General features: G+C 45.3%; 1 protein-coding gene across 6 annotated transcripts in view; it reads right to left on the bottom strand.

The window, feature by feature from the left end:
- CAMK2G (calcium/calmodulin dependent protein kinase II gamma) overlaps positions 1-26,484 on the bottom strand; it is a 125,106-nt gene that overhangs the window by 11,148 nt on the left and 87,474 nt on the right. For 3 of the 6 annotated variants that reach the window (XM_080621455.1, XM_080621451.1, XM_080621450.1), the window contains exons 13-17: positions 20,708-20,748; positions 4,816-4,884; positions 3,206-3,250; positions 2,504-2,552; positions 277-390 (exon numbers count right to left, since the gene is read on the bottom strand). In XM_080621455.1, coding sequence (XP_080477581.1) covers positions 277-390; positions 2,504-2,552; positions 3,206-3,250; positions 4,816-4,884; positions 20,708-20,748 — 318 coding nt within the window. The remainder of the gene's footprint in view (positions 1-276; positions 391-2,503; positions 2,553-3,205; positions 3,251-4,815; positions 4,885-20,707; positions 20,749-26,484) is intronic. The other 3 variants (XM_080621452.1, XM_080621453.1, XM_080621454.1) reach the window with 3 other exon arrangements.

Genomic DNA, 26,484 nt, shown 5'->3' with positions numbered 1-26,484 from the left:
ACTCCACATCTCACTCAGATGAAAGCAAGGGAATGAAATTAGCTAGGATGAGGTTCTGACTGGGGTTTTGGAAAGGTTTGGAAATTTTCAGTGTGCAAAGGAGGGTATTTCTCAGGAAGGCAGATGATTTCCTTTTAGTCTGGAGTAACTAGAAATGAAAAATCAACGTTCTGGAAGGAAGTTGAGGAAAGGAAAAACTTCGGGGAAGGAGAAATGGGAAAGGTGGAGGGAGGGGTGGGAGAAAGATGCCATGAAGCACTGCACCCCTGGACTTACTGGCTGAGAAACAGAGAGAAAGCTGGGACTGCATGGACTCAGTCTGTGTTTTGCTCTCACTGTGCCTCCGTCCTTCAAGCACTGAGCTGCCGTCCCCGGTGGAGAGAGGGGGAGCTAGCATGGCAGGGAATTAAAACACAAACACAAACAAAACACGCAAGTTCAGTAAATAAAAAAAGAGAAAGGAAATAGGAGAACATTAAAGAAACCACAATGCTGGGCACAAAACATGCAGGAGTATACTCCAGGGCAAAGCCAAGTAGACAGCTCTACAACACGGACCTGCTGTGCAATTTAGAATGACATAGGGAGGTGTGGGAGGGGGCTGCTGCCTTTAGCCCACCACAGCTGAAACAACATATCCCTGAGGCAACTGTCACTGATGGATCAAGACGTCCCCCACACCACAGATGAACAGATCTGCGTCACCTGTTGTCTACTGGAAATAAGAAATCAGCTGAGGAATTGCGCAGACACTTCCTTTTTCACAAAGTCATGGCTATGAAGAACACCGAGAACTCCAACACCCCCAAACCTTTTGGTCTATTCAGTTTTCCTTGAGTGCTTCCTTAGCTTAAAATATGGACGGGCAGGAGTTGAAAAGGAACACCAGTGAACACTGCTACACTTAAAACTGAAGCACTAAAATTACCAGAGCTGGCCGTAGCATAAACCATTACTATGCAAGCTCCTTCCCTCCCAACCACCATTCAAGTGCTCCCTCCTAGTAAAATTACAGCAAAAATTCCTAACCTCTGCCCAAAAAAAACCAAACCCAACCCCAAACAACCCAAAACACCTCAGTCTTGATCTGCAGCAATGCAGCCCTATATAATTCTTCATAGATTTAGCCCTGGACAGCTGCTCTCCTTCCCACCACCTTGTGTTCCAGTCCTAGCCTTTTTCTCCTCACAGCATTTCTACTCCTGACTTACGGGACCTGTTGGCTCAAATGGCTTAAGCCTGGGACTTCTCCTGAATAAAAGCTGCCAAAGGAGACAAGGTTCTGGACAAATATCTGTTCTGGATGGATATCCAGTGGAGATTAGATACATCAGTTTCATTACCACACTACCAAAAACATCCAGTTCCCTTCCCTCAAGGCCGTATTCTTAAACCACGGATTACTCTTCGGCAAAAAGGTGGGAGCTAGGATACTGTTCTGTAATGAGGCCAGGTCTTACTGAAACAATCTCTATTGCAGAGCTCGTTCACCCACTGGCATGCATTCTGCTCCCTATGACTCCTCAGAAGAGCAGCCAGCAGCTTGTGATAAGGCATGGGAAAAGCATCAGGAGCTAGCCCAGCTGAAAGAAGTGACATTGCTGCTACACCACAGGGTCAGCATTGATTTTTCCCTGGATATGTAACTCAGATTGACTACAGGGCAAATGAGAATACCTCTGCCTCAAAATGCAAACTATTAACACATTTGCCTCAGAATGCAAACTGCATTCACCCATCCTGAACCTGTTCATTCAGAAAATGTCTGCTTGTCCTTCTTTATGGAGCTGAGGAAAAAGACAGCTGCTCAAACAACATGAGCATATAGGAGACTCAGAGCTCCTTTGTCTGAAGAGTTTTACAAGCACAGAATATTTGCGATATGGTCAGTGAAACGTGCGAAAACTCTTCTCAGACTCTCCCTCCACTGGTGTCTCAGTCAAGGACACAAAAAATCATTTCCATGCAAGAGACAATAGGCTGAGAATGATCTTCAACTTAGAAATGAAAATAGGCCCAAAGGGAAAAAAATCAAGAGGGAAATGTGAGCATGTCACTAAAGAGACTCCCAGAAAGGGGTGAGGATGGAGCCTGAGCAGTAAAAGAGAGGTTTCAACTCCCTGTAACCTACAGGGAAGCACAAAAACACAACCAGACTCCAAACCTCAAGGGACTGGTAGAGATTTTCTAAACCTAGAAATGACTGGAGAGTAAAAGATTATGGTATTTGCAAGAAAAGAATTCCAACTCTGAGATAAAAACAAATTAGCTCAGGGCAAACAGTATTTATATACCACTGGTCAATATACCAAAGGTCTATATACCAAAGGTCAGCTGGTTCCCCAAAGCATGGTCCCACTGTGACAGGAATGACAGTGTCATGGTGAATTTATGAACTGAATCAGACACAGGAATCTGGGAAGCTAGTCCAAGGCAATGACTGTATCTCCAGGATCCCCTGCTTGCACTTAACTGTATTAGAAATTACAGGCAAAACACCTACCTTTCAGATCCTCATCTTCAGTCGTGGTGTTACAGCTCTCTGTGGAACCCTGCATGGCAGAACAGAGCATTACCAGGAATCAACAGTTGGGAACATGAGTAAATAGTTGGATTTGTTTGTGAAGAAAGATGGGGAAAAGCACAAAAACATTAGCAGGGATGGCAGGGAGAGGATGATACAAGGAAGATTTGGATGGAAGCAGGCCAAATATTAAGCAAAACTTAACAGCATCTCTGCTTAACTTTTGCATGTTCAAGCCGTTCAAGCCGTCCACCCAGAACTTTACAAGGACAGAAGTTACCAGACTCTATCAAATGAGATCAAATGGGAGTTGCTTCTATTTGGAAGAAGAGTAGCCACAAGAAGCTAAAGAAGGGCTCCTAGGCTTTTTCGGGGGAACAGGCCTCCACTTCCAGATGAAAAAAAACAAGTGTGTCAATGCCTGTATCTTCTCTTCCACCTCATATATGAAAGAGTGGTGATTAGACACCACAGTTGGAAAGAGATGATAATATCATCCCTACTCAGCCTCTTCCAGAGATCCACAGCCATACATCACAAACCTCCCAGTCTACTACCAGCAGTATTCAGGAGCATGCTACAAACCACAAGTCAGAAAGGTAGAAACCAAAGTAAGACACACGAAGACAAGAACCACAAGAAAGAAGGGGAGGTTTCTCTGGCAACACACCCATCCCTTACCTTTATGCCATCTGTAGCATTATGGACAACAGTTGTTTGAGGCTCCTAGGAAAGGATGGAAGAATCATTAAATTCCAGTTCCAAAGCATTCTCTCATTTCTTTTCACTCCCCAGCAAGTGGAGAAAAGGTGACTGACAGAAAAAATAGACCAAACCACAAACTCCAAACAGCACACAAGTGCTTTTGTGCACACTCACACACTTCCTGCACAGAAGGTTTCCTGAACAGAGAGGCTGCACTAAAAGCTAGAGTTGCAAGGAGACAAAGCCCCCAGCTCCCCTGCAATTGTCCCTAATGCCCAATTTGCCTCCAGTGAACCAGTCTGGCACAAACAGCAGATGGCAACCAGGCAGTCTGCACCCTCTGCAGCCATTCCTGAAGTAGTGACCCTTTACCAGCGGCTTCCCTGAAAAAGTGCTTCAGAAGAGAGAGAAGAGGAGGAAAGGATAACATTGGGCTGGGGCCTTTTTTCTCCCAGTTTTTTTGAAAGTTTGCTGAGTATTTTTTACTAAAAAAGGGACATTCATAATTTCCGTAATAAAAATGGGATAAGCCAGACCACCTCAATACCTCACAGAGAGAAGCTGCTAAGGGAACTGGGCTGTGAAAAAAGTTCATTTTTCTACAAGGATCTAAAATGAGATACAATTTCAGTAATAACAACAACAGTTAATAATTTAGAAAGGCTCCCTCAGCATCAAACCCACTGTGGACAAAAGCCAGTGAAGGGAAAGCAGAAAATTATGAAGTGTCCCAAGAACCCTTCATCCTACAACAAACAACAAAGACATCAAATCCCACCCTCCAAAAATGCCAATCCAACCCTCCAGAGCACACACCAAAGAGAAGTAACTAGGCCTATGGGGGGCTAACTGTCTTCTGCACTCATCCCTTCATTACCGGGACAAGATTTCAGGATCTCCCCTCACTGCTGTCACTCTTGCAGGGCAGCTTAGGGAGGGCACCAGGAACTGTGATGGTGCAGTGATGTACACTCACCCATTGCACTGCTGCCTGATCTTCCAACGACTGAGGCAGCCCACACCAAGCTGTGCCGTTAAACATATTAGGCACAAGGCACCCTATGAAGTCTGCTGTGCAACAGCCCAAACAGAAAATGCTAGCCTAGCAAGTCAGCAAGCTGAAGGGGATCAATCACACAACTGAGCAGGCCAAATGGACCATCAAAGGATTCCTCTAAAATCGCTTTGCCTGCTCTTTCTTCTGTGGTGTCCTGGAGTCCATTCTCCATTTCCTGAGCGTTAAGAGAGTGGATGGGTTTTGCCACTCTCTTCTTCCAAACCAGCCTCCCCAAAGCCAGCAGGAACAGTTGAACGGACACACAGAACTATACAGGGATGGCACACGGGGAAGTCCAGGCAAGCTGCGATCCCCACATCCAACCACAGCTCTGCTCAGCAGCCCCACCCCAAAGCCTGTGAGGCTATGATCAGGCTCCACAGCAGCACAGGGACACAGAACGAAGCCAAAACACAAGCTGAAACAGAGCAGCACAAGCAGCACTTGGGATTAGGGGGAAGGGGAGAAGGGGAGAGGACAGAATCAAAATTAAACCAAACAGGAAAAAAATAGCAGTTGGGGAAGATACCATGGACGTCTGCACTGGGGGTGTTTCTTTTGCAGTGCTTACTATACTGGTTTTGTTGTTGCTCTGTGGCTGAGACAGAAAAACATGGTTTTAGTTTCTCTGCTGGGCAGCAGAGGCAGCAAGAAAATGACACAGTATTGCTTCAACCCCAACCACCTCCTCTGACCCTCCCCTCCCCACAGGCTCAATCACCAAGAAGAGGGAGGAAGGAGGAGTGCTGCCCAAGTTGCTGGACATCATCCTTCCCTCAGAGGCAACAGCTATTGAACGGATGTACCAAAATCCAAATGTGCATGGACTGCCAGAACTATACAGAAGGAAACAGAAGAGGAAAAGACAGCAGCCCAAAGGAATGGGGAGAATCCTGCAGTGAGCACCAACAAAAGTATGTGGTGAAGAATGACAGATGGTAGTCCTGAGAGAAAGAGACTACAGAAGTGAGACACACAATAATCATGGTGCAGTCTCAAACAGGGGACAGATGGGAGCCATGTCTGAGGAGTCCCAGAGTGTCCAGGGACAGTCCTAGGTATATGATGATGCTGATGGTCCCAGGGAATCTACTAATGCAATAAAAAGTGTGGTAAGCCCTAGAAAAGGTAGAGAAAAGGTAGGTATGGTGTGTTGTATTCCTGCTGTGATCTGAACAAAGAGACTTCAGGACCAGAATATGGAAAGGGATGGGACACAAGGAAAACACCATGCAGTTCCCCAAGTAGCAGGTCCTCTGGATTGTGCCCAGCAGTTTTTCATCTTTCTTTCTTGTAGCTGTGGCAGAATAATAATATCCCCATTTCCTGCATTCACATAACACAATGAGGCAGTCACAAGCTTGCTGCAAAGAAACATCCCATTTGAGCCATGTATGTCAGTAATGAGCAGTCTGTGTTTGTAGGAAGCCAGACCTGTGTCCACTACTATATAGTTCCTAGCCCACAAATCCAGTCAGTTGTTGGAGAATAAGGCCCATTTACACTGGCATATAACCCCCACACCAGGCATATAGCTCTCTTGCTACCAGACACCAGCAACAATGTCAAAATCAGCACTGCAGGAGCCTGGCTCAAGCTCCTTGGTTTAGAGATCAGGGGTACTAGATGGGTGCTCACAGCAGTGTGACCTCACTGTAGCTGTTCTTCGGGAGTGCAAACTCATGCTGCAAAACATCATGCCCTCATTGCCCAGTAACCACCACAAAGAATGGAGAAGTCAAATGCTGAGCTGGAGAACAGCTATCAAAGCTTTAATTGTATCAACCAGAGACAGATCCTATGAGGTTAAGATTCCACCTACTAATACTTCAGTTTTTCTACAAAAGCACCACACCTTGGCTTAGCTGTCCCTTTTGGAGAGGGAGAGAAGAGAAACAGAAGAGGAAGATGGGACAGGCAGAGGTGGGAGGAAGTAGATAAGAAAGACAGAAATTCTTTAAAAGTCCACAGAAAAAAACCAAAGAGCATATGACACACTCATCCCCAAAGCTAAGAAAGGAGAAACACTTCACAGATTACTGTTGAATGCCTCTTTCCATACATCCCCACATTGCCCTAAGACTTTGGCCTTCAAAGAGCTTTGCTTCCTGCGTGTATTTCCAGCCTAATGGCAGAAGAGATAACAGGCAACTGTAAAAGCCAAAGAGAAGCAGATCAACATGAAAAAATTAATCTCAAGCTATTTTGTGGCATAAACACAACCAAAATTCTGGCAATGCCTGAGTCCACCCTTCTATACAGCACTGAGGTTCCCATACTTCTTCAGGAGCAGTGATCCTAGTGCAGAGATCTATTTTCCAAAACTCTTCCAGTGAGAAAAGCACAGACCATTTTTCTTAGTCCGCTGGGATGAGAAGATGAAGTTAGCATGAAAGAAGCTGTACAAAAATATTTCCAATTTTTTGGAAGGCTTTATAACTGAGGCCAAATGGGAAAGAAATAGTAATAACAAATTAAATAAATAAAATGAGAACCCAACAAACATCCAGGAAGCCACTGCTCTGAAAAAAGTTGACAGCAGCTTGTTAGGTGTGGAACACCACCTTACAAAATGCAAACCCATGCACAAAGCCTACCCGCCAGGCTGCACTGAACACTTAGTTCATCCATCACACTCTTCCCCAGCCAGTGGGCTGAAGAAGACCAAGTATCATGTTTACTAGTCCAGAAACACATAGCATTTCACTCCCAGACAGAGTCCCAAGGAAGTAAGAGGCAGAAGACTTCACCTAACCATTTTTCACAGTTCTTTCTCAGATGGAGGTGTCTGACATACTTAGCTTTCCAAACGCACTCATGTCTTGTGGCCTAACATAACCAACTGCACTTCCCTGGGCATGACTGGCCTATGCTTTCCAGAGCCCCACATGGCACAGCCAACTCTTACCCCACCACCTTCCCCTCTTACTGCCAACCAACATCACAGTTGCTGGGTAGGCTACGACCCATGGTAATTCACAGCAGTACAGCTCAAGTTAAAAGAGGCCAAATCACCTAAAAAGGTGCCAGGCCCTTCTTAAGATCTATGTTAACATGATTAGTTTTGGCACAGCAGTTGACAGCACTTTCTGAGCTAGACAAGAGACAGACAGACAGGCACAAACAACACAGAGGGTGCAAGAGAAAAAACAGACCAGTGATCATATCGCTAGGGACACACATTTCTAGCCAACTGAAAGAAAATAAGTACCAACACATGGATGGGCTAACTCTGGTTATTTAGCCACCTTCACTGTTCCCATAGTTTATGAGGCTGACACTTTTGTGATTTACATATCCCAGCTGCTTTAAAAAACATGGAGAGGGAATTAAAGTACTGCTGGCAGTGGGCAGAAAAGTGCAAGGAAGGCACAATGAACTCCTGCCCTGGAGTTTCATAAAGGCAGGGCTGGCAAAAAGATAGTGCCTCACATCAGATTTTCAGGCAGTTCTTTGGGATTACTTGTGTGTGTGTGTGTGTGTGTGTGTGTGTGTGTGTGTGTGTGTATTTACATAGTTTTAAGCTGTCCTTGAAGGAGGAAGAGAAGAAATATCTTCCAGATAGTAATGTAGAAACAAATTCTGCTTTCTCAGTAATGTGATATTCCTATTCTACCTGCAATAGAAGAGAAATAGTTTCTGTTCTTTTTCTGTATAAAGGAGATAATGCAGTAACTAACTTTTGTACTTTACTTACTGTTCATATCTCAGTGTCAAGAAACAAAGGCATCATCTAATGGGCTGGGTATGATTCCTTACAATATGGCACTGGCCAATTTTCTCTTTGCTCTGTTAAAAGTGGGTTTGATTGCTTTTCTGACAAATTCTATGGATATCGAACATCTGTATGGATGAAAAAAGGAAATGAACAAGACAGGGGAGGCAGTTACTGGGTATTCGGTCATGCTGGGATACACAAACAAGATCAGGACAAAAGGAAGTTTTGGATTATAAAGGCTCTGACAAACCTTTTCAATAAGTATGCTAAAAAAAGAAGTGACCGGCAGCTCTGAGCTGCCTGGCGGTGCTGTGCTCACACATTCCATCTCAACAGTGGAGCCCCATCAGTCTCTGCCACATTTGGAGCAACTCCCAGTTTGTTCTATACTGCAAGGCTCCCATCAAGGATGACAGCACCAACACCAGGCAAAGCACCTGCTCCTCTTTTTGGCACCTCTGTGACAGAATGACAAAGCCCCATGTCCAGGCAAGTCACGCACCTATTCTGCTGAGCCTGGGAGAACCACTGCTCCTTTTTGCTTCACACTCGGAGCAGGCAAGGTCAGACTGCATTGCCAGCAGTTGATTTTCTGCACAAAATGGGAACTGTCTGACTGGCCAGGGGTCAGACAATCACAGGGCCCTTCAAGTGAGGACATGGACCTTTCAGTGCACAATGATCCCCCTTGCCACCACCCCCCTGCACAGACATGCTATGTAGGGTGATGAGCACAAGCCGAGCGTGCATGGCATGAGAATGGCGGACGCACGAATCGCAGGCAGCTTACGGGAGGTGCTCACCATCAAATGCACACTGGAGCTCGACTTCCTTTTCTGGACACACCATTGAGAGAGGGAAAGAGAAGGGAAGAGAGGAGATGAGAAGAAAAGCACAGAAACTATTCACATATTAGTGCGCCAGCAAGGCCCCCCTGCCAATATTGCTCCCCTTGGGGCAGGTATAAGCAGCAGCAGAAATGCACAGACACGTGAGAAGGTGCAGAGAGAGTCACCATTAAAGAACATGACTACACACCGAGGTGAGGGCAGGGTTGAAGCCCCCATCCACTCAAACATCAAGGTCGGAACATAGGTGCCCCACACACTGTTATAACGAGAGAGAGGAATATATATGCATCCTTGTGGGATGCAAGGGGGTGCCTTTATGTGCTCTCCCAACTCAGAAAACTGTGCAGCTTCCCCAGACACATTGAAGAGGTAGGCAGAAAAAAACATTTTTTCACATTTGAAGGAAGCAGAGGTGTGTTTGCAACTACAACCAGAGGGTAGCGAGGAGGGCACAATGGGAAGGGCATCCCTAAGGGCTAAAGAAAGAAGAAGAAACTTCTGAACATCGTACAAAGAGGAGAAAGGCTCCCTCACACAGAAATTGGGGCTGATCAGAGGGAAGGTGCACCCATGCTCAGACATAGAGGAAAGGCAAGAAAGACAAAGAGGCACTCGACAGCTCAAACACCTTTTTCTTACAGATACTGGGAGAATAAACAGAAAGTGATGCTCAAACACTACCTTACTGGACTCTACCCTTGTGCAAAAGTATCTTCAGTCATGCTCAAAGATACCTTCACACCAAACTGCACTCTTCAGTAAACAAGGCTCAGCATGCATTTCTATGCTTTTTCACTACACAGTGTCATCCTGCCCAAGCCGAGCCTGGCAGGTCTTTCAGCATTACAATACCAACCCCTGCCTCTGCTGTCTCGGCATACCTTTTCCTACTACCCTCTCCCTTTGGTACCATCTAGGCTATTTCTCTGCTGCTTACTACAGAGTCTAGCTCAGAGAGTAGTGTAGGGCAGCACATCCCAGCCAAAAACCATAATGGCACAGGCTCAGTTATGTAGCTCTCGACTCCTGCACACTACCATGGCCCACCTCTGGAGCAGCCCTTGAACTTGGTACAGGCCATGGAGTTGTACCTCCCTGTTTCCCTGTTTCATACACTTAGTAAGCCTTTGCAGCTTTCATCTTGAATATTGCCTTCATCTGTACTAACCTCACATCAGAGCTCAAGCACACATACAGACTGGCATGTCTTTGAAAGCAGAAGCGTCCATGTTCACCTGATACCCAGAACCACATACCTAATCACATCATACAGTCCAAAATCATGCAGCCACTGCATGAGAAGACTTACACTAGCAAAGCTTCTGCCTCAGCTGATCTTTAATTCCAGCATGGACATGCTCCAAACACTGATCTGTTCAGCATCTGGCTGACAAATCTTCCGCTTCATGAAGGCAAAACACAGGTTTTGCCATTACCTGGTTCACAAACTTGTGATTCCTCCCATCTTCTTTTAGGACAACTTAGCTTTTCCACAGGCTCTTCCTCAAGCTAGAGCTAAAATAGGATGTGCTACCACTGCATGAATACAATTTTTAATGTATTCTGTAAGCTGCAGCAGACAAACAGAGGCTATACAGATATTGCAGGGAAACATCACTAAGGACAGTTTCTTTTGAAGTTCATATAGATTTCCAATGAGTTACAGAAACAAGAAAAAGGGCAGAAAACATTGAGACAAGCAAAAGGTTCAATATGAGAGTCAACCAAGCCATACAGAAAGCAATCGCCCTCCTATATTAGAGGCACAAGTAACACTGATAAAGGAGGAAACGGAACCTTCTGCTGATCATAACTTAATCAGAGTATGATCTAAATTTAAAACAGCATTAGTCTATTAACTTGGCATGATATATTGCAGAAATCCCAGAAAGGAGATTACTACTACCTACTACAACAGGGAGAAGAAAAGCTAGCTAGGCAGTATGAAAAAGGTGGGGAGCGAGGTCTGTGTTAAGACCAGAGCATGAAAATCGTATTACAACTTGAGACAGGTTGGATAATGCCATGAGGCACGGGCAGTAAATGCTAAAGCATCAGAACTTTTGACTAAAGTCAAAACATACATCAGTAAATTACTAAAATCAGATCAGTCTCACCATCCCCTCTGTGACAGCTGCATCAAAGCCATCTATGTCACCTTCTCAAAGTTACTAGCTAAGTGAGCAAAAGTCTTTGTTGTTCTTGTGACTGAAACTTCACAAGTAAGATAAACAGAAGTTCTCTTTCCCTTCCATAACAAAGCTACATTTTCTAGGCAATGCAAAGACATCCCAGGGAATGCAAAAAAAAATGTTAAGGGCAGACAGATAGCCTATGGTAAAGTACCTCAAATGAGCACTTCAAGGATTTCCTTACATATGAGTGACAGAACATTCTCCTAAAGCAGTATGGACAACATTTTCCTCTCTAACAAACATTCATCCCTACGTTTAAGTTCTGTTTCTGTACTTGTGTGAAATTCAGGTGTTCATCTCAAAAGAGGAGCAGACTCTACAATGAAACTTTAGGAAGTCTCTTGCTTTAGGTGACAATAAACAGAAGTCAGCAGGTGACAGAAGACAACCTGAAGAATCTCTGTCCCTCCAGCACAGCAGCAATACTAGAAATGGCCACTGTAAATCATTCTGAGCACCTATAGAAAATACAATACACACTAGAAGATGCTGTAAAGTAGAGTGATTCCAAGCAAGGTCTCATTCATGGTTCTGGGCACGTAACATGACTATCTTTTTACAACAGCTTTTTGTGTATCTATCTTCCCTTGTTTGACACTGACAGTATAGTTATGTTAAAATATTAAGCTTGCTGTAGCTCATATTCCTATAGAGAGTACAGTCATTTCAGTACTTAAGGAAAGAAAAAAACCAACCCAAAAATGTTGAACTCAGAACAGATCAGTGAGAGGCAGCCTGAACTAGCAGATTTGAGGTCCTATTTCTGCTTCTGCTTTTGCCCTTTTGTGTGATGCTGAGCAAATAATTTCATCTTTATCAATCCATCTTCTCTTTTGCCCTCTGTCAGCCTATCTATTTAAATTGTAAGCTAAGAAGCAGCGATTTTCTGCTTAGGCATCACTACAGCGCTAAGCACACTGGATCCTTCATCTCAGTTAGAGTTTCCAGGCATTACAACAATGCAGTGAAAAACATGAATGCATCAAAGGTGGGTAGAATGTGTTATAGGATGTCAGCATTTAAAGAGATCTGAATCATAGAATCACAGAATAGTTAGGGTTGGAAAGGACCTTAAGATCATCTAGTTCCAACCCCCCTGCCATGGGCAGGGACACCTCACACTAAACCATGCCACCCAAGGCTCTGTCCAACCTGGCCTTGAACACTGCCAGGGGTGCAGCATTCACAACTTCCTTGGGCAACCCATTCCAGTGCCTCACCACCCTTACAGTAAAGAATTTCTTCTTTGTATCCAATCTAAACTTCCCCTGTTATGTTTTAACCCATTACCCCTTGTCCTGTCACTACAGTCTCTAATGAAGAGTCCCTCCCCAGCATCCTTGTAGGCCCCCTGCAGATACTGGAAGGCTGCTCTGAGGTCTCCACGCAGCCTTCTCTTCTCCAGGCTGAACAGCCCCAGCTTTCTCAGCCTGTCTTCATACGGGAGGTGCTCCAGTCCCCTGATCATCCTCGTGGCCTTCCTCTGGACTTGTTCCAACAGTTCCATGTTCTTTTTATGTTGAGGACACCAGAACTGCACACAATACTCCAAGTGAGGTCTCACAAGGGCAGAGTAGAAGGGCAGGATCATCTCCTTCGACCTGCTGGTCACGCTTCTCTTGATGCAGCCCAGGATACGGTTGGCTTTCTGGGCTGTGAGCACACACTGAAGCCGGCTCATGTTCATTTTCTCATCAACCAACACCCCCAAGTCCTTCTCTGCAGGGCTGCTCTGAATCTCTCTGAAGCATTCCCCAAGCATCTTGCATAGAACAGTTCAGCGTAAAACTCTGCTGTTCAGGTGAACTTGGGTTCTCCTCATTTAGCTTCACCATAGCAATCTTGAAACAGCATGGCTTTAAGATTATAACAAGTTCAGATCCAGAAATAGGAGCAGTAACTCCTGTTAGTCACTGCATGGATGTTACTCGACTCTTCGCAGATTTCCAGACCCTTGCAGATTTTCTAGGTTGGTTCACCTTGCTACTGTGCCTTCTCTAAGGCACGCTTTCACAAGCTGCTTTCTCAGCATCCTGCCTTCCCCACATACTCTTTACTGGGCAAAGGGCAATGAAAGCTGATACCCACCAGGCATAAAATGTACACTTACCACAATATTCCTTACAAGCAGCAGAACAAATGGTGTTTGGTGCCTCTTTGCAGTTACATAAAATGAAAGGCAGGTTTTACAACATAGCCTTGTCACACAAAAAATCTGGATTTTCACTCTTTCAGCTGAGCTCTCCTTTCAGCTATGCTATGCAGCTTTTACTGGGAAAGAAAACCATGTGCATGCAGCAAAGAGACAAGGTAGAAAATCAACAGATTTTGCAGAGGATTGCAAGTGAATGCTGTTAAAATCTCCTGCATCCCATAGCATTTTCCACAAATTGCTATTTACATAGACTGTTACAGTGGGCCTGAAGAACATTATTGATCTAATTTTGTACCCCCTAATCACAAATTAAGGTGCTCACAAGAAAAAGAAAAAAAAGAAAAAAGAAGAAACTGACAAAGAGCTTGGAGAAGAACTGATTCTTAAATACTTACAACTACACACTTCACTAAAAATAGCACTTTGTGCATTAACAAATTCTGATTGTAAAGATGGATGTGACAGGCCTTGCTAGAACTGGACACACATGCATCCTCACCACCAGTAGGAAATTAAATTCCCTTTGGGAAAAAAAGGGAACACCACTGTTGGAAGTGCTGCCCAGAGACAAAACAAATAACAGTAGGTCTGTAATGCTAACTCAGGGAGCCTAGACCCTGATAAGGTCAGAGGAAGGACATTCAGCATGAAGTGTCCTTCATCTTCACACAGGTGCCTGCCGCAGCTCATTCCTTAAGCCCTCCCTCACCCTGCAGTGGATGGCAAGTCCAGATTACAGGCAGAAAGGGGAACAAGAAAGCAAGCAGATTTGACATGAAACTATCAGAAGTGAATTTTGAAGTGGTAGCTGCAAAATGTTGCTCATAAGTTTAGAATCTCAAAGGAAATACCTGGGACCTACAGTGCTGGTAACAAGATACGCGGTATGCTATATGGCTCTGCAATTCATCACCCAGTATCTTCTAGCCTCACTTTCTGGATTTGAAAGCAGAAAAGCATGTTCCTTGGGGATAAAACCTGGGCCTTCCCTGTTGGTACTCCACCAGCTTGGATCCAAATTCTGACTGAAGAAAGTGCAGCACTACCAAAGCTTTGGTGAGCAGGGTCAATTTAAGATTCAAGGCAGTTTAAATCATTCATTATTTAAGATAATGAAAAAGTTCTCAAGTGCCAAGCTGATGAAATATCTACCAATTAGCAGAATTAGTACTTGAAATAGAAGCAGCAGTGCAAAATGAAAACTAGGAATGCTTCAAATAGATCTTGGAAAGGAATTTGCTAGAGAAGAGGGTCATGTACATGGAAATTTATCAAAATAACCCCAGTGTTGGCACACCTATATTGGAATAAAAAAATGTTTCCTTCATGTTCTCCCCTCCTGATTTAAGCTCCCACCACCCTACTTCCAAAATGGTCTGATGCAAATGAAATGCATGCATGCCTCACTCAAACTTGCCTAATACTATGTAATAGAAATTCCTACTGTATTTGTCAAATAATGCAGGGTTCTAGCATACATAGCTCTGAATACTAGCCAAAAGAACGGGAAAGTTATAACAAAAACAAACTAGGAGTCTCCATATCTGGAGGGAGCATGAGAAACAGCCTAACCACACGGCATGTGGTCAGCAGCAGACCACAGTTAAAAATACAGCATGCAATGCTTGTTCTAAACCTACATCTGATGTAAAATTATTTATATCGAAGTAGTAGTGAAAAGGATACCACAAAGCTGAAAATACATTTCATGTTCAAGCCATGGTACCAGTGCTCCACATTACTGCAGTGGGCAGAAAATCATAGTTTGCTACAAGTAATGCAAAACCAGATGCTCTTAACCAGTCACTGGCACAAGATGTTTGTCAGAACCATCTAGGGTGAGAAAATCAGTGGGGCTAAAATTACAAGTTCCCTGCATAAGGAGCAATGCATGAAGAGCAGGCTAGTGAGGCCACTTACCAGACAGTGAACAATAGCAGTGACTGCTGCACAGCAGCCAAGTGTGCCAGTACTGCACTGATAAGCAAATGCAAGTGGTAAAAGCCTATGCTTCCACAGGATGACTAATGGGAGGCAGCACCATACTGGTAGACAGTAGAGGCAAGGCAGGAGACAAGCATATAGCCACAGAAATCATACAACGGAGGTGTTAAGGAACAAATACACAGACCACTACCTACTCTCTATCTTGTCCAAACTTAACACTGAGGGGAAGCAACCTGTACTTTTACAAATCTGCATTACTGAGTAAGAGTTACTCAAAACACCAACTTTAAGAAGAAATTTTTAAGTTCTAGGTTTTAAACTTATAGAAATCATAGACTCATAGAACAGTTAGGGTTGGAAATGGCCTTAAGATCATCTAGTTCTAACCCCCCTGCCATGGGCAGGGACACCTCACACTAAACCATGTCACCCAAGGCTTCATCCAACCTGGCCTTGAACACTGCCACGGATGGAGCATTCACAACTTCCTTGGGCACTTGGCTTAGTTGAACTTTACGCGGTTGGCATTGGCCCACCTCTCAAGCATGCCCAGGTCCCTCTGGATGGCATTCCTTCCCTCCAGTGTTAGCAACTGAACTACATAATTTAGTGTCATCGGCAAACTTTGAGGGCGCACTCAATCCTACTGTCCATGTCACTGACAAAGATGTTGAACAAGATCGGTCCAAACAGTGATCCCTGAGGGACACCACTCATTAATGGTCTCCAGATGGACACTGAACTGTTGACCACAGATGTGCAGCCATCCAGCTAATTCTTTATCCACCGAGTGGCCCATCCATCAAATTGATGCCTCTCCAATTCAGAGACAAGGATGCCGTGTGGGACACTGTCGAACGCTTTGCACAAGTCCAGGTACATGACGTCAACTGCTTTGCCCCTGTCCCTCAGTTCTGTAGCACCATTATAAAAGGCCACCAAATTGCTCAGACAGATTTGCCCTTAGTGAAGCCATGCTGGCTGTCACCAACCACCTTGTTTTTCGTGTGCCTTAGCATGCCTTCCAGGAGAATCTGCTCCAAGAGTTTGCCAGGCACAGAGCTGAGACTGACTGGTCTGTAGCTCCCTGGCTCTTCCATTTTCCCCTTCTTGAAAATGGGATTGTATTTCCCTTTTTCCAGTCGTCAGGAACTTCACCTGACTGCCATGATATTTCAAATATGATGGCCAGTGGCTTAGCAACTTCATTTGCCAGCTCCTTCAGGACACACGGATGGATTCCATCAGGTCCCACAGACTTATGCACATTCAGGTTCTTAAGATGATCTCGAACCTGATCCTCTCCTACAGTGGGCCTAGGGTCTTCATTCTCACAGTCCCTGCATCTGCCTTCCATCTGCAGTGTGGTCAGAGTACTTGCCAGTGAAGACTGAGACAAGGAAGTCATTGAGAACCTCAGCCTTCTCCAAATCCAGGGTAGCCAGTTCTCCCTGGCTTCTGGAGAGGGCCAACATTATCCCGAGTCTATCTTTTGTTTGCTACATACCTACAGAATCCCTTCCTGTTATCTTTCACATCCCTTACCAGATTTAATTCTAACTGGGCCTTAGCTTTCCTGACCTGGTCCTTAGCTTTCCGGAGAACATCCCTGTATTCTTCCCAGGCCGCCTGGCCTTGCTTCCACCTTTTATAAGGTTCGTTTTTCCCCCTCCAAGTTTCCTCAGCAGCTCCTTATCCTATCCATCCATGGAGGCCTCCTGGCCCTCCTGCCACACTTCCTTCTAGTTGGCACGTAACACTGCTGAGCTTAGAGCAGGTGATCCTTGAAGATCAACCAGCATTCTTGGGTCCCCCTGCCCTCCACGGCTTTATCCCATGGAACCTTACTAAAGCAGGTTCCTGAAGAGGTCATATCTGCTCTCTTGAAGTGCAGGGCAGTGAGCTTGCTGCACACTCTTCTCACTGTCCTGAGGGTCTCGAATTCGCCCTTCTCGTGATAGCTGCAACCAAGGCTGCCCTGGAATGTCACATTTCCAACCAGCCCTTCCCTGTTGATGAGCACGAGGTCAAGCATGGCACCTCTCCTTGTTGGCTCCTCTATTACTCGCAAGAGGAAGTTGTCTTCCACACAATTGAGGAACCTCCTGGATTGCTTGTGCCGGGCCATATCGTCCCTCCAACAGATATCGGGGTGGTTGAAGTCCCCTATGAGGACAAGGGCCTGCGAGCGTGAGGCTGCTCCTATCTGTCTATAGAGAGATTCATCTACAGAGTCCTCCTGATCAGGCGGTCTGTAAGAGATGCCCACAGTAATATCCCCCATTGCTGTTCTCCCTTTCTCCCTGACCCACAAACTCTCTGTTAACTGATCACCTGTCCCCAGACAGAGCTCCTCACTCTCCAGCCTGTGACAGATGTAAATGGCTACTCCCCCTCTCCGTCTGCCGGCCTGTCTTTCCTAAAGACCCTGTAATCTTCCATTCCAACACTCCAGTCACACGAGCCATCCCACCATGTTTCTGTGATGCCAATAATATCATATCCCTGTAGCTGTGCACACATCTCTAATTCCTCTTGTTTGTTCCCCATATCACAGGCATTTGTATAGAGGCATCTGGGCCGAGCTCCAAATGAAGCTGGCTGGAGCGGCTGAAACAGCTTAGCATCACTCCAAGCATTTATTGCAGGTGCTACTACTGTGACCCCGCCGCTTTCTCCCAGAGGCACCAGTAGCCATTCTCTTTATTGGTGCATCAGCTGGTTGGGTGTGCATTTCCTCGTTAGCCCCCTGCACAACTGCAAAGTAGTTCTGAAGGGCGATAGAGGAATTTGGAGGAAATTCCGTTTTTAATGGTCCTCTTCCTCCTTTGTTGTTGTTTTTGTGGGGTTTTGTTTGTTTGTTTTTGTTACTCCTCCCAACCTCCTGCATTAACACCCTCCTCCTTTTCTGTCTGCGCTATGGTGGACGCTTGTGGCCCCTGCACAGTCTGGGCCTGGAGCAATCAGTCCAGCTCCCTTTCAGTTTCCCTGATATCTTTCAGCTACTGACAGTGTCCCGCAGCTCAGCCCCTGCTGCAGGAGGGCCTGCACCAGCGCTCACCGAGCGCAGCCCTGCCCACTGCGCACGCTCGCCTCAAGAGACCGGTGCAGGCACTTCTCTGCACTCCGAGCTCTGCGCTGCAGCCTCCCCTCTCATCAGCTCTATCTGGTGCCTACCCTGCCACCGCGGGGGCACCAGAGCAGAGCTCACAGACCGGGCCTGCCGCTGAGGGGAGCGCTTCCCACTCCGACCGCTGGCTTCTCGCGCTGCCAACGCCACCAGCCCCGCCAACTGACGTGCCGCGCTCTTTGCCCGCCCTGCTCGCTCGCGTTCCCACCACCTCCGCTGAGGGCGGGGCCGTCCCTCCTGGCTCCGCCCCCTGTGAGTCCCTGCTCGCCTCAGCAGAGCCGCGGCGCCTGGGCAAGGCCTGGTGGGGGCTCGAGGCTCCCTCGGTGGCTCAGAACTGCGGCTCCTGCATTCGGGGTTTCCCGTAGGTCCGGCGTTGAAGGCTCCTCTCTGGAGCTGCTCACCTCGGCAGATGACCGTTAGTGGCCGCAATGAGGCTTCAAAAGCTACACCTGAAGAGAGATGCCATCTGGGGAAAATGGAATGCTTAAACAACTCTCCTGAGGGCCCTCAGCCCAGGTTAAAAGCATGGAGTGCCCCTCATGGAGACCACTCAGGTTCATAAAGCAGAGCAAGGCAGTTGCATTCTGACTCTTGACTGGGGGTCTCCAGTGTCATGCAGAAGTAGAGAAGAGGTTCCCAGAGGACAACCCCATTCACCATGTACAGAGAATGCTATGCTCTCTAATCTTCCTTCAGCTTTATCACAAGTATTCAATTATATGTATCAGGAACAACATATGCCGTGAAGGGTTAAAGACTATTTCAAACCAGCTAGACAAGCAAATCCAGCTTTACCCTTTTCACAGAGGAAGAGGCTGTGTTCTCAATGAATCAAACACCACAAGCTTTCTGTGGAGCTGGAAGTCTCTAACATACAGGTCTTGTAACTCATCTGTCTGTTTCTGGAATATTGTGACCCAAGCTGGGAAGGCTCCCTGGGAGCCTGTTGTAAATCAAGAATACTGAGAAGAAAGGCATTTTTTTCTAGACAGCTGACAAAAACTATGTGGATGTGTTATCTGCTGCTTTTAAAGTTGCTTCTCCCCTGCCATGTTGGGATTCTGAAGCAAGTAGATGCTGGGTCTGGATTCACAGCATCAGGGGGATCATCCATTCTTATTCCACGGGATTTTACCGTGATGTTTTCCATATCAATAGATGTGACAACTCAAACACACTTGCTGTATTAGTGTGCGTGTGTTCAATGCGTGTCTGTATAAGAGGCGGGCATGTGCAAGGGCACAAAGGCTCACTCTTGGAGGCACATTTCAAAGGTAAGCACATCCTAAGGCAAGAACAGCAGTTCCATGTAGCATTTTGGTCAAAACAATCCAAAGATGTGGGTGTCATTAGGGCAGAACACAGTAGAACTGCAAGAACACAAGTTTTACTAGAGCGGTCCCCAAAATAAACATAACTCCTTTGAAAAACACCTCTTTTCCCAGAAACCTGTTTGTATGGTGAGCTCTCTGGAAACACAGCCTCATTAAAATGGAAAAGGGCTAAGAGAGCAGGAGAGAACAAGCATGTTCGTCCTGCAGTGTGCATATCAACCCTGCAGTCACGGGATAATGAAGATTTGCACAGCACAAAACCAAAAGATGAACTATTTCGCTTAACAGCTGTGGAGAAAGGTTTGGACTTCAAATGGAAATGCAAGCAAATAAACCAAACACTAGTTTGCCACATGGAGGACAGTTATCCTTTGAAACAGTTAGGGGAAGACAGTGCTCTAGCCCCATACTGTCTCAACTCCAGTACCAGATGGTAAAGGGCTACTGTCTGGAACAACATACAGCCTTGGGAATGGCCTACTTGACCCCCAGAACTTAAGGATAATCACGCACACACAGAGTGAAATTGAAGTGGGGAAACAGGAGATTGCCAGGGCCTCAGGAATGTGGACTGAACAACACAAGACTCAGTTTCCATTCTGTCCAAACATGAACATCTTCCCCATGCCTCTTCCCAGCTCAACCTTCAGCATCTGTCCAAGGGGGATGACAAAGACATTTCCATGGGGTCTGCTGGGTATCATCAGTTATTGACAATTGCTCTCTGCAGTTTAGATACCCAGAAGCATTCTGCACTGAACAAAACAGACTAGCCAGAGGCATGTGTTACACTTGAACAAGTCTTGGTCTTTCTAATCCACAGCACTGACCAGTTCTCCATACGTCAGAGAAAGGGGAAAAAGAAATCTTGCTGATATGATAGTGCACGTAATGAGTTGTGTGATGTATAAGGTGCATGTAAGGAACATTAAGATCCCACCCCACACTTCATAAGGATACACTGAACGTAACAACCCCAGCCACAAGACAGGGCTGTGGTTTCACCCTGGGAGTGGGCGGGCACCTGAGAAAGCAGCTGCCTTCTGTTCAGATGGTGGGAGAGATAGTGAAATGGGAAAGCAAGAACTTACCTTCACTCCATCTGACTTCTTGTTCAGCAGGCTTTTGGCAGCTGTAGGGAGAAGCAGAAGTAGGTCAGATTTTGTTTTCAAGAATGTTCTTCCCAGCTCCCTCAAAACTGTACAAGATTTCAGGACAACCATACTGCTAATTCCTATCTAACAGCAAGAGACCTAGAGAACAGGCTGAGTCACTCATCAAATCCATCCTGATAGCAGTCACCCATCCTATCTATCGCTCACTTATTTAGGCAAAAGTGTGCTCACTTTCGCCATCTCAAGGCCATCAAGACTGAAATGAGACTTTACAGCTCCTCTGTTTCAATCCCCCACTCACACACTGTGACCCATCCAGAAGCGCCAGAAGTTACAGGGGGAAAGCTAAAGCAGTCTGCCAGATCTAAAAGCTTTACCCTCAAGTTCAGCCATTCACATAACAGACTTTGCAAATAAAGGGGGCACTGATAATGCAGAGGCCTCCTAATTACTGCTATTCACAGTTACTCTGGGGGAACATCTGGATAGCTGAAAGGAAGAGCCTGGAGAAGTACAAAAGGCAGAATCTGATAACAGTTAAAAAAAAAGAGAAAAAGAAAAGAGACAGGAACTAGGCTGAATACTCCACTGGAAGATAAAGATGCTCTGTTGTGCTCAACTTAAACAACTGGCACTAGCAATGAAAGTGAGAGCATGATAAGTACAGATTGGGAGCCCACAGTAAATGCCTGTCAGAAAGCACACTTGGGACTGACAAAGGAGCTGCTCCATCTATTACAGGTAAGTGGTATGTTGACCACAACTGTCAACAGTAAGACCCCATCTACAACCTCAACAGATGTAAAACATGGCTTGCCTGCTCATGAAGAGTATCTTCAGTTGTTTCAACTTCTGTAAACAGCATTCTAGAGACCTACTAGACCAGCACACTGATATGCCTCTCCTAAGTAGCTGCTGGGTCCAGGTACTTGACCTGGATTTTAGCTCCAGCAAAGATAAGGCCTTGAGAAAAGGCAAATCCTAAAACAATGCTCACAATGACTGTTTAAATGCTTCAACTCTCAAAGACATGAATTGGTCAGCTCGGAGTGCTCAGTCTCTCTCTAGAAGCAGCAACATTAGGGAAAAATGGTCTTGCAATATCCAAGCAACTACTCAAGTTGTATGTCAAAAGCATTTTCGTTCCTGCATTCCCTACCACATGACTCCACAGGTATGGATTAAGTGGACAATATTAGCTGAGCTGGTGCAAATGGTGACATTGTGTCCTGGGTTCAGCAGCAGCAGTCATTTTTTCTCCTTCTTAGTAGCTGTTGCAGCGCTGTGTTTTTGACTTTCGGCCTGGGAACAGAGCTGATAACAGCGATGTTTAGACTGACCAAGGACTTTCTGAGTCTCATGCTCTGCCAGGGAGGAGGAGAAGCTGGGAGGAAGCAGGGACAGGACACCTGACCCAAACTAGCCAAAGAGGTATTCCATACCACAGCACGTCATGCCAGGGGATGTAGAACTGAGAGTTCCCGGAAGGGCTGGATCACTGCGGGGTGGGGGCGAGGTACCAGTTGGTGAGCGGTTGTATTCTCTTCCTTGTTATTTCCTTATCATTATTACTATTAGTGGTAGCAGTAGTGATTTGTGTTATACCTTAGTTATTAAACTGTTCTTATCTCAACCCGTGGGAGTTGCATTCTTTTGATTCTCCTCCCTGTCCCTCCAGAAGCAGAGGGAAGAAAGGTGGGGGGGGAAGTGGACTGCGTGGTTCTGATATACGGCCTGGGCTTAAACCACAACACATTGTCTCCTCACAATAAAGAAAAACACATACAAGTTTATTACAATCTCTGAATTGGTCTTCCCAATTCTATTCCCTAATGAAAGTATCATGTTAGACCGGGATTTTTTGTCTTCGTTCCTGCTCTCAGAAACCATCCAAGAACATTGGGAAAACCTCATGCAGAGGTTGTCTGAGTGTTACCTGTCAAAACACAATGCTCCAATGTGCACACGGGAAGGTAGGCAATGATTCAAGCAACTCATTTGCCCTGCAACAGTTTCTTTGCTGTGTGTACACATATGAAAGCATTGAAAGACTGAATCTAACAAGTAAATTCTTCAAGGCATGAAGAATATCAGCTTGATTCCACATGCAAGTGAGAATAACAAGGTGATTATGGAGTCAGAAGGGGTCCAGCATTTATACCACACATATCAAGGCATCTCACACAACAACTGTAGAAAACAAGAAACTGTTATGGCCTTAAACACTTCAGAAAGAGTAAAGGATTCTGCAACTTTACAAGTGTCACAAATGGGACATCCTTGAAGGGGTTGGGGGGGGAATCAGAGAAGGAAACAGCACCACCATATGTTCTGAGAATGACCCAGACACAAACTGGGAAGCAACACTTCACACTTTCTGCAGTTTTCCCAGAAACTGACATTTGTCTTTGTGGACAGAAGACAGCTAAAATTATGTTATATGAAGTTAAAACAAATTCAGCTGAGAGTCCCCCTGCACGGCCCAGCACGACCTAATGCTAACCCAGTGCTCCCCAGAACAGCCTGCCTGTCTAGCCCCCTTCCCTGTTTGTACCTCTGCACTGCATACAATCTTTTCCCACAGGCCTGTCAGCATCCCAGCACTGCAGAAGGGAACTACGTCTGGGTTGTATTTAGTTCATACATAATACTGTGGTTTGTAAGGACAACTGGAGAGTGCATGAAATGCATTCACATGCAAAGTCAACTGAGACACCTCAAACAAAATGAAGGCATGTGTACATGTTATAAGACAAATCAAAGAGGATGCAATTGGAATTTCTGCAGCAAGGCTTCCTGTAACACCAATCATTTTAGAAGACAGACATCACCACCCAACATGCAGCTAAGCAAAGAAGGGAAGGGAAAAAATCCAAGGACACATGGAGGCAGATTCTTAACTGTTCAGGAAGTGGTCTTGTACCCATGCTCTGCAGTTTTCCTGGCATGAGATACTAGTATTTATTTTCACCATCCTTGGCAGTTCCTCTACACCTTAAAAGGATTAAATTCCCTCTTTTCAGTGGAGTTAAGAGCTCCTCTATAAAGAAGCAATAGAAAGGCACATGCTCCTAAGCTGGTAACTTAAAAGCACAGTTCTGTTCTTGCTTTAATAAGACACCCTCCAGTTAATCCAGAAGAGAAAGGAAAAAAAAGTCCTCCCCTGCACACACCCCACATGTCCCTCCCTCTTCCCACATTTGTCAGTTTTGGCCACCATAGGAAACATCCTGCGTTCTGGACCATGCTCCTGGCAGAAACACAAATCCCTAATACTGAACTTATCAGCAATAAACACTAGACACTCTGGATGTACCAGATCAAAGGGGGGAGGGGGGCAGAGGAGGAGAGAATTTCCAAGAGGGACTGAAATATCCATTCCAAACACAGCCATGGAAGGTGCCTTCCCCCTGCCAGCTCCACTCCTTCTCTTCCAGAGAGGGTAGCCTGCCCTGGGTTCGCCCTGTCTGCAGCTGTCAAATCTCAGCTATATTTCTCATCTCAGTTAAGCTTCCAAAGGGTATTTTTTGGGATGCAGGGATAACACTGAGGATGCTTTTATTAAGCTTAACTGACTTACGATGCTAGGCCAGCAGACAAGCCGAGTTCTGGCTTCTAAACACAAGATTTACACCATGAAGAATTCTAAGACTTTGCTAAGACTTGATTATTAAAATAAAAATCATACCATAACAACAGAACTCCCAAGAACACAGAGTTGCAGCTTGTCATCCTCATTCTCAGTTCAAAGAAAGTCAGATTAACTAATTCTCAAATCAGTGTCACTTCTGGGGCTCACCACAAAACAGCCAACAGTCAATATATAGCCACAAAGAGGTTACCATTACAAACAATGCCCATGACTGCAGTGTAACAAGAACATCTATTTCTAAAGGACAAGATAGAGCAAAGACTGGTGGTTAACACTCTGCCACGATGGCTATTTAGGCACAAGTCATCCTAGCAGCAGCCATTTAAACACAGCAGAGTGATTTCACAGAACAGAAGGGAGTAGCTGTTGTATTCTCTATCCTCACTTTGGTTTGTCACAGCAGTCCCCTTTCTCTTAGATTCCCCAGTGATTTGCTATGGGAACTTACTGCAATAGTAATTGTACAGGAAAACTATGCACTGAGAGATTAATACGAAGACAACCCATTTGTATGGGTTAACTGTCTGGCAGAATTTACAACACGGACTCTTGCTGAAAAGTTGATTTAAATTTTTTGTTAATCCTGCTTTGCTACTAACTCCCTCTGCCACCTAAATGACATCCCTGTTGCAGAAATGTGCCTGAGCAATAGACAAGCAGCAACACTTAACATCTTTCCCCTCAATGAAAAGCCTTCCATGAGGGCTTCTATTCCTCAGCATGACTAGAGTGATTCTTTCTAAGAACTGCTACAGGCACTGGCGCAGGTTGCCCAGAGAAGCTGTAGCTGACCCATCTCTGGCAGCGTTCAAGGCCAGGTTGGATGGGGCTTTAAGCAACCTGCCCTAGTGAAGGTGTTCCTGGATCTTCAAGATCCCTTCCAACCCAAACCATTCTATAATACTATGAAAAGCAGTCAGTCACTTCTAAAGACTCTTTTTAAAACAAGCAGAGAAAGAAGAGTAGAACCAGGTGGAGAGGCAGGTTAAAAACCCCAGCCCATTAGGCAGTACAAACCTTTGTGTAATTTGGACCCACAGGATCTCTTATTTTTTCCTATCCAATTCACCTCATAAGGCACAGCCATTGCCCAGCACTGTGCACATTATGTCCAATGCTTTGGGAAAAGTTTGAGTTAGTTCTTAAAGATAGTTCAAGATAGTTGAGAGTTCTTGAAGATGCACACCATCTTGCAGACATGCCCCAATGGTTTCAGAGAAACATTAAAAGAGGAAACATTCATTAAAACCAAAGCCTGAGGTACACAACCCAGTGGTGTCCTCTTGGCATGAGCCACACAGCTCCCAGTTCTCCCACTAGTGAATAATGGAGAAACTGTGTGGGAGCCAGGTGATTTCCTGCTGCTTTTTTCACCTCTGCCAGGTGTGCATATGAAACATGTACACACACAAACAAGAGCAGAACCTTAAAGGGTTGAAACAGTCTGAATGCCCATCCTAGACTTTTGAGCCTGAATGCCACTGTCTGTCCCAAATTCAAGAGTTGATAAAAACATGAGAGCATCACTTCTGCAGAGTTACAAAAACTAAATTTCCTGACAAACCAAGAAATGAAGGGGTGAAGGGCAAACACCACAAGAAAAGGCATTCACAGAGTTCTGAACTTTAGGGAGAGGAAGATAAAAGTAAATGGAATTACTATGAAAATTTAAATACATTTTTGATGATAAATAAGACTCTCAAGTCATCGTGATAAACATTTAAATGCAGCAATGAAATCCAATGAATCTGTAAAATAGCAGTTTAATTACTGAAGTGCATTACTTCAGCAGGTCCACACTGCAGTAGTTGACCATCATTTGCTGAAACCCCTTAACGTTTCTTATGCAACTTGGTAGATAGAGAAATCACTTAAACTTAACTTTTATTAAATGTGACTTCATCTTCTGCTTGGGCAACGTGGTTCCCAGTGATCTCATTTATTCAAAGCTCTCTGGAAACAGCTTGATAAATGCTTTCCTCCAGATTTTCATCCTTTGAATTCACACTAGGAGGCATAAGGCTTAATTACTTGCAATGTCTGCCCTAGGATCTTTTTGGAACACAGGGTCACACAGGACTTGTACTGAAACACTTGAGAG

The sequence above is a fragment of the Psittacula echo genome, assembly GCF_963264785.1.
Source record: "Psittacula echo genome assembly, chromosome: 6".
NCBI lineage: Eukaryota > Metazoa > Chordata > Aves > Psittaciformes > Psittacidae > Psittacula > Psittacula echo.
This window is presented reverse-complemented; position numbering and strand designations above follow the sequence as displayed.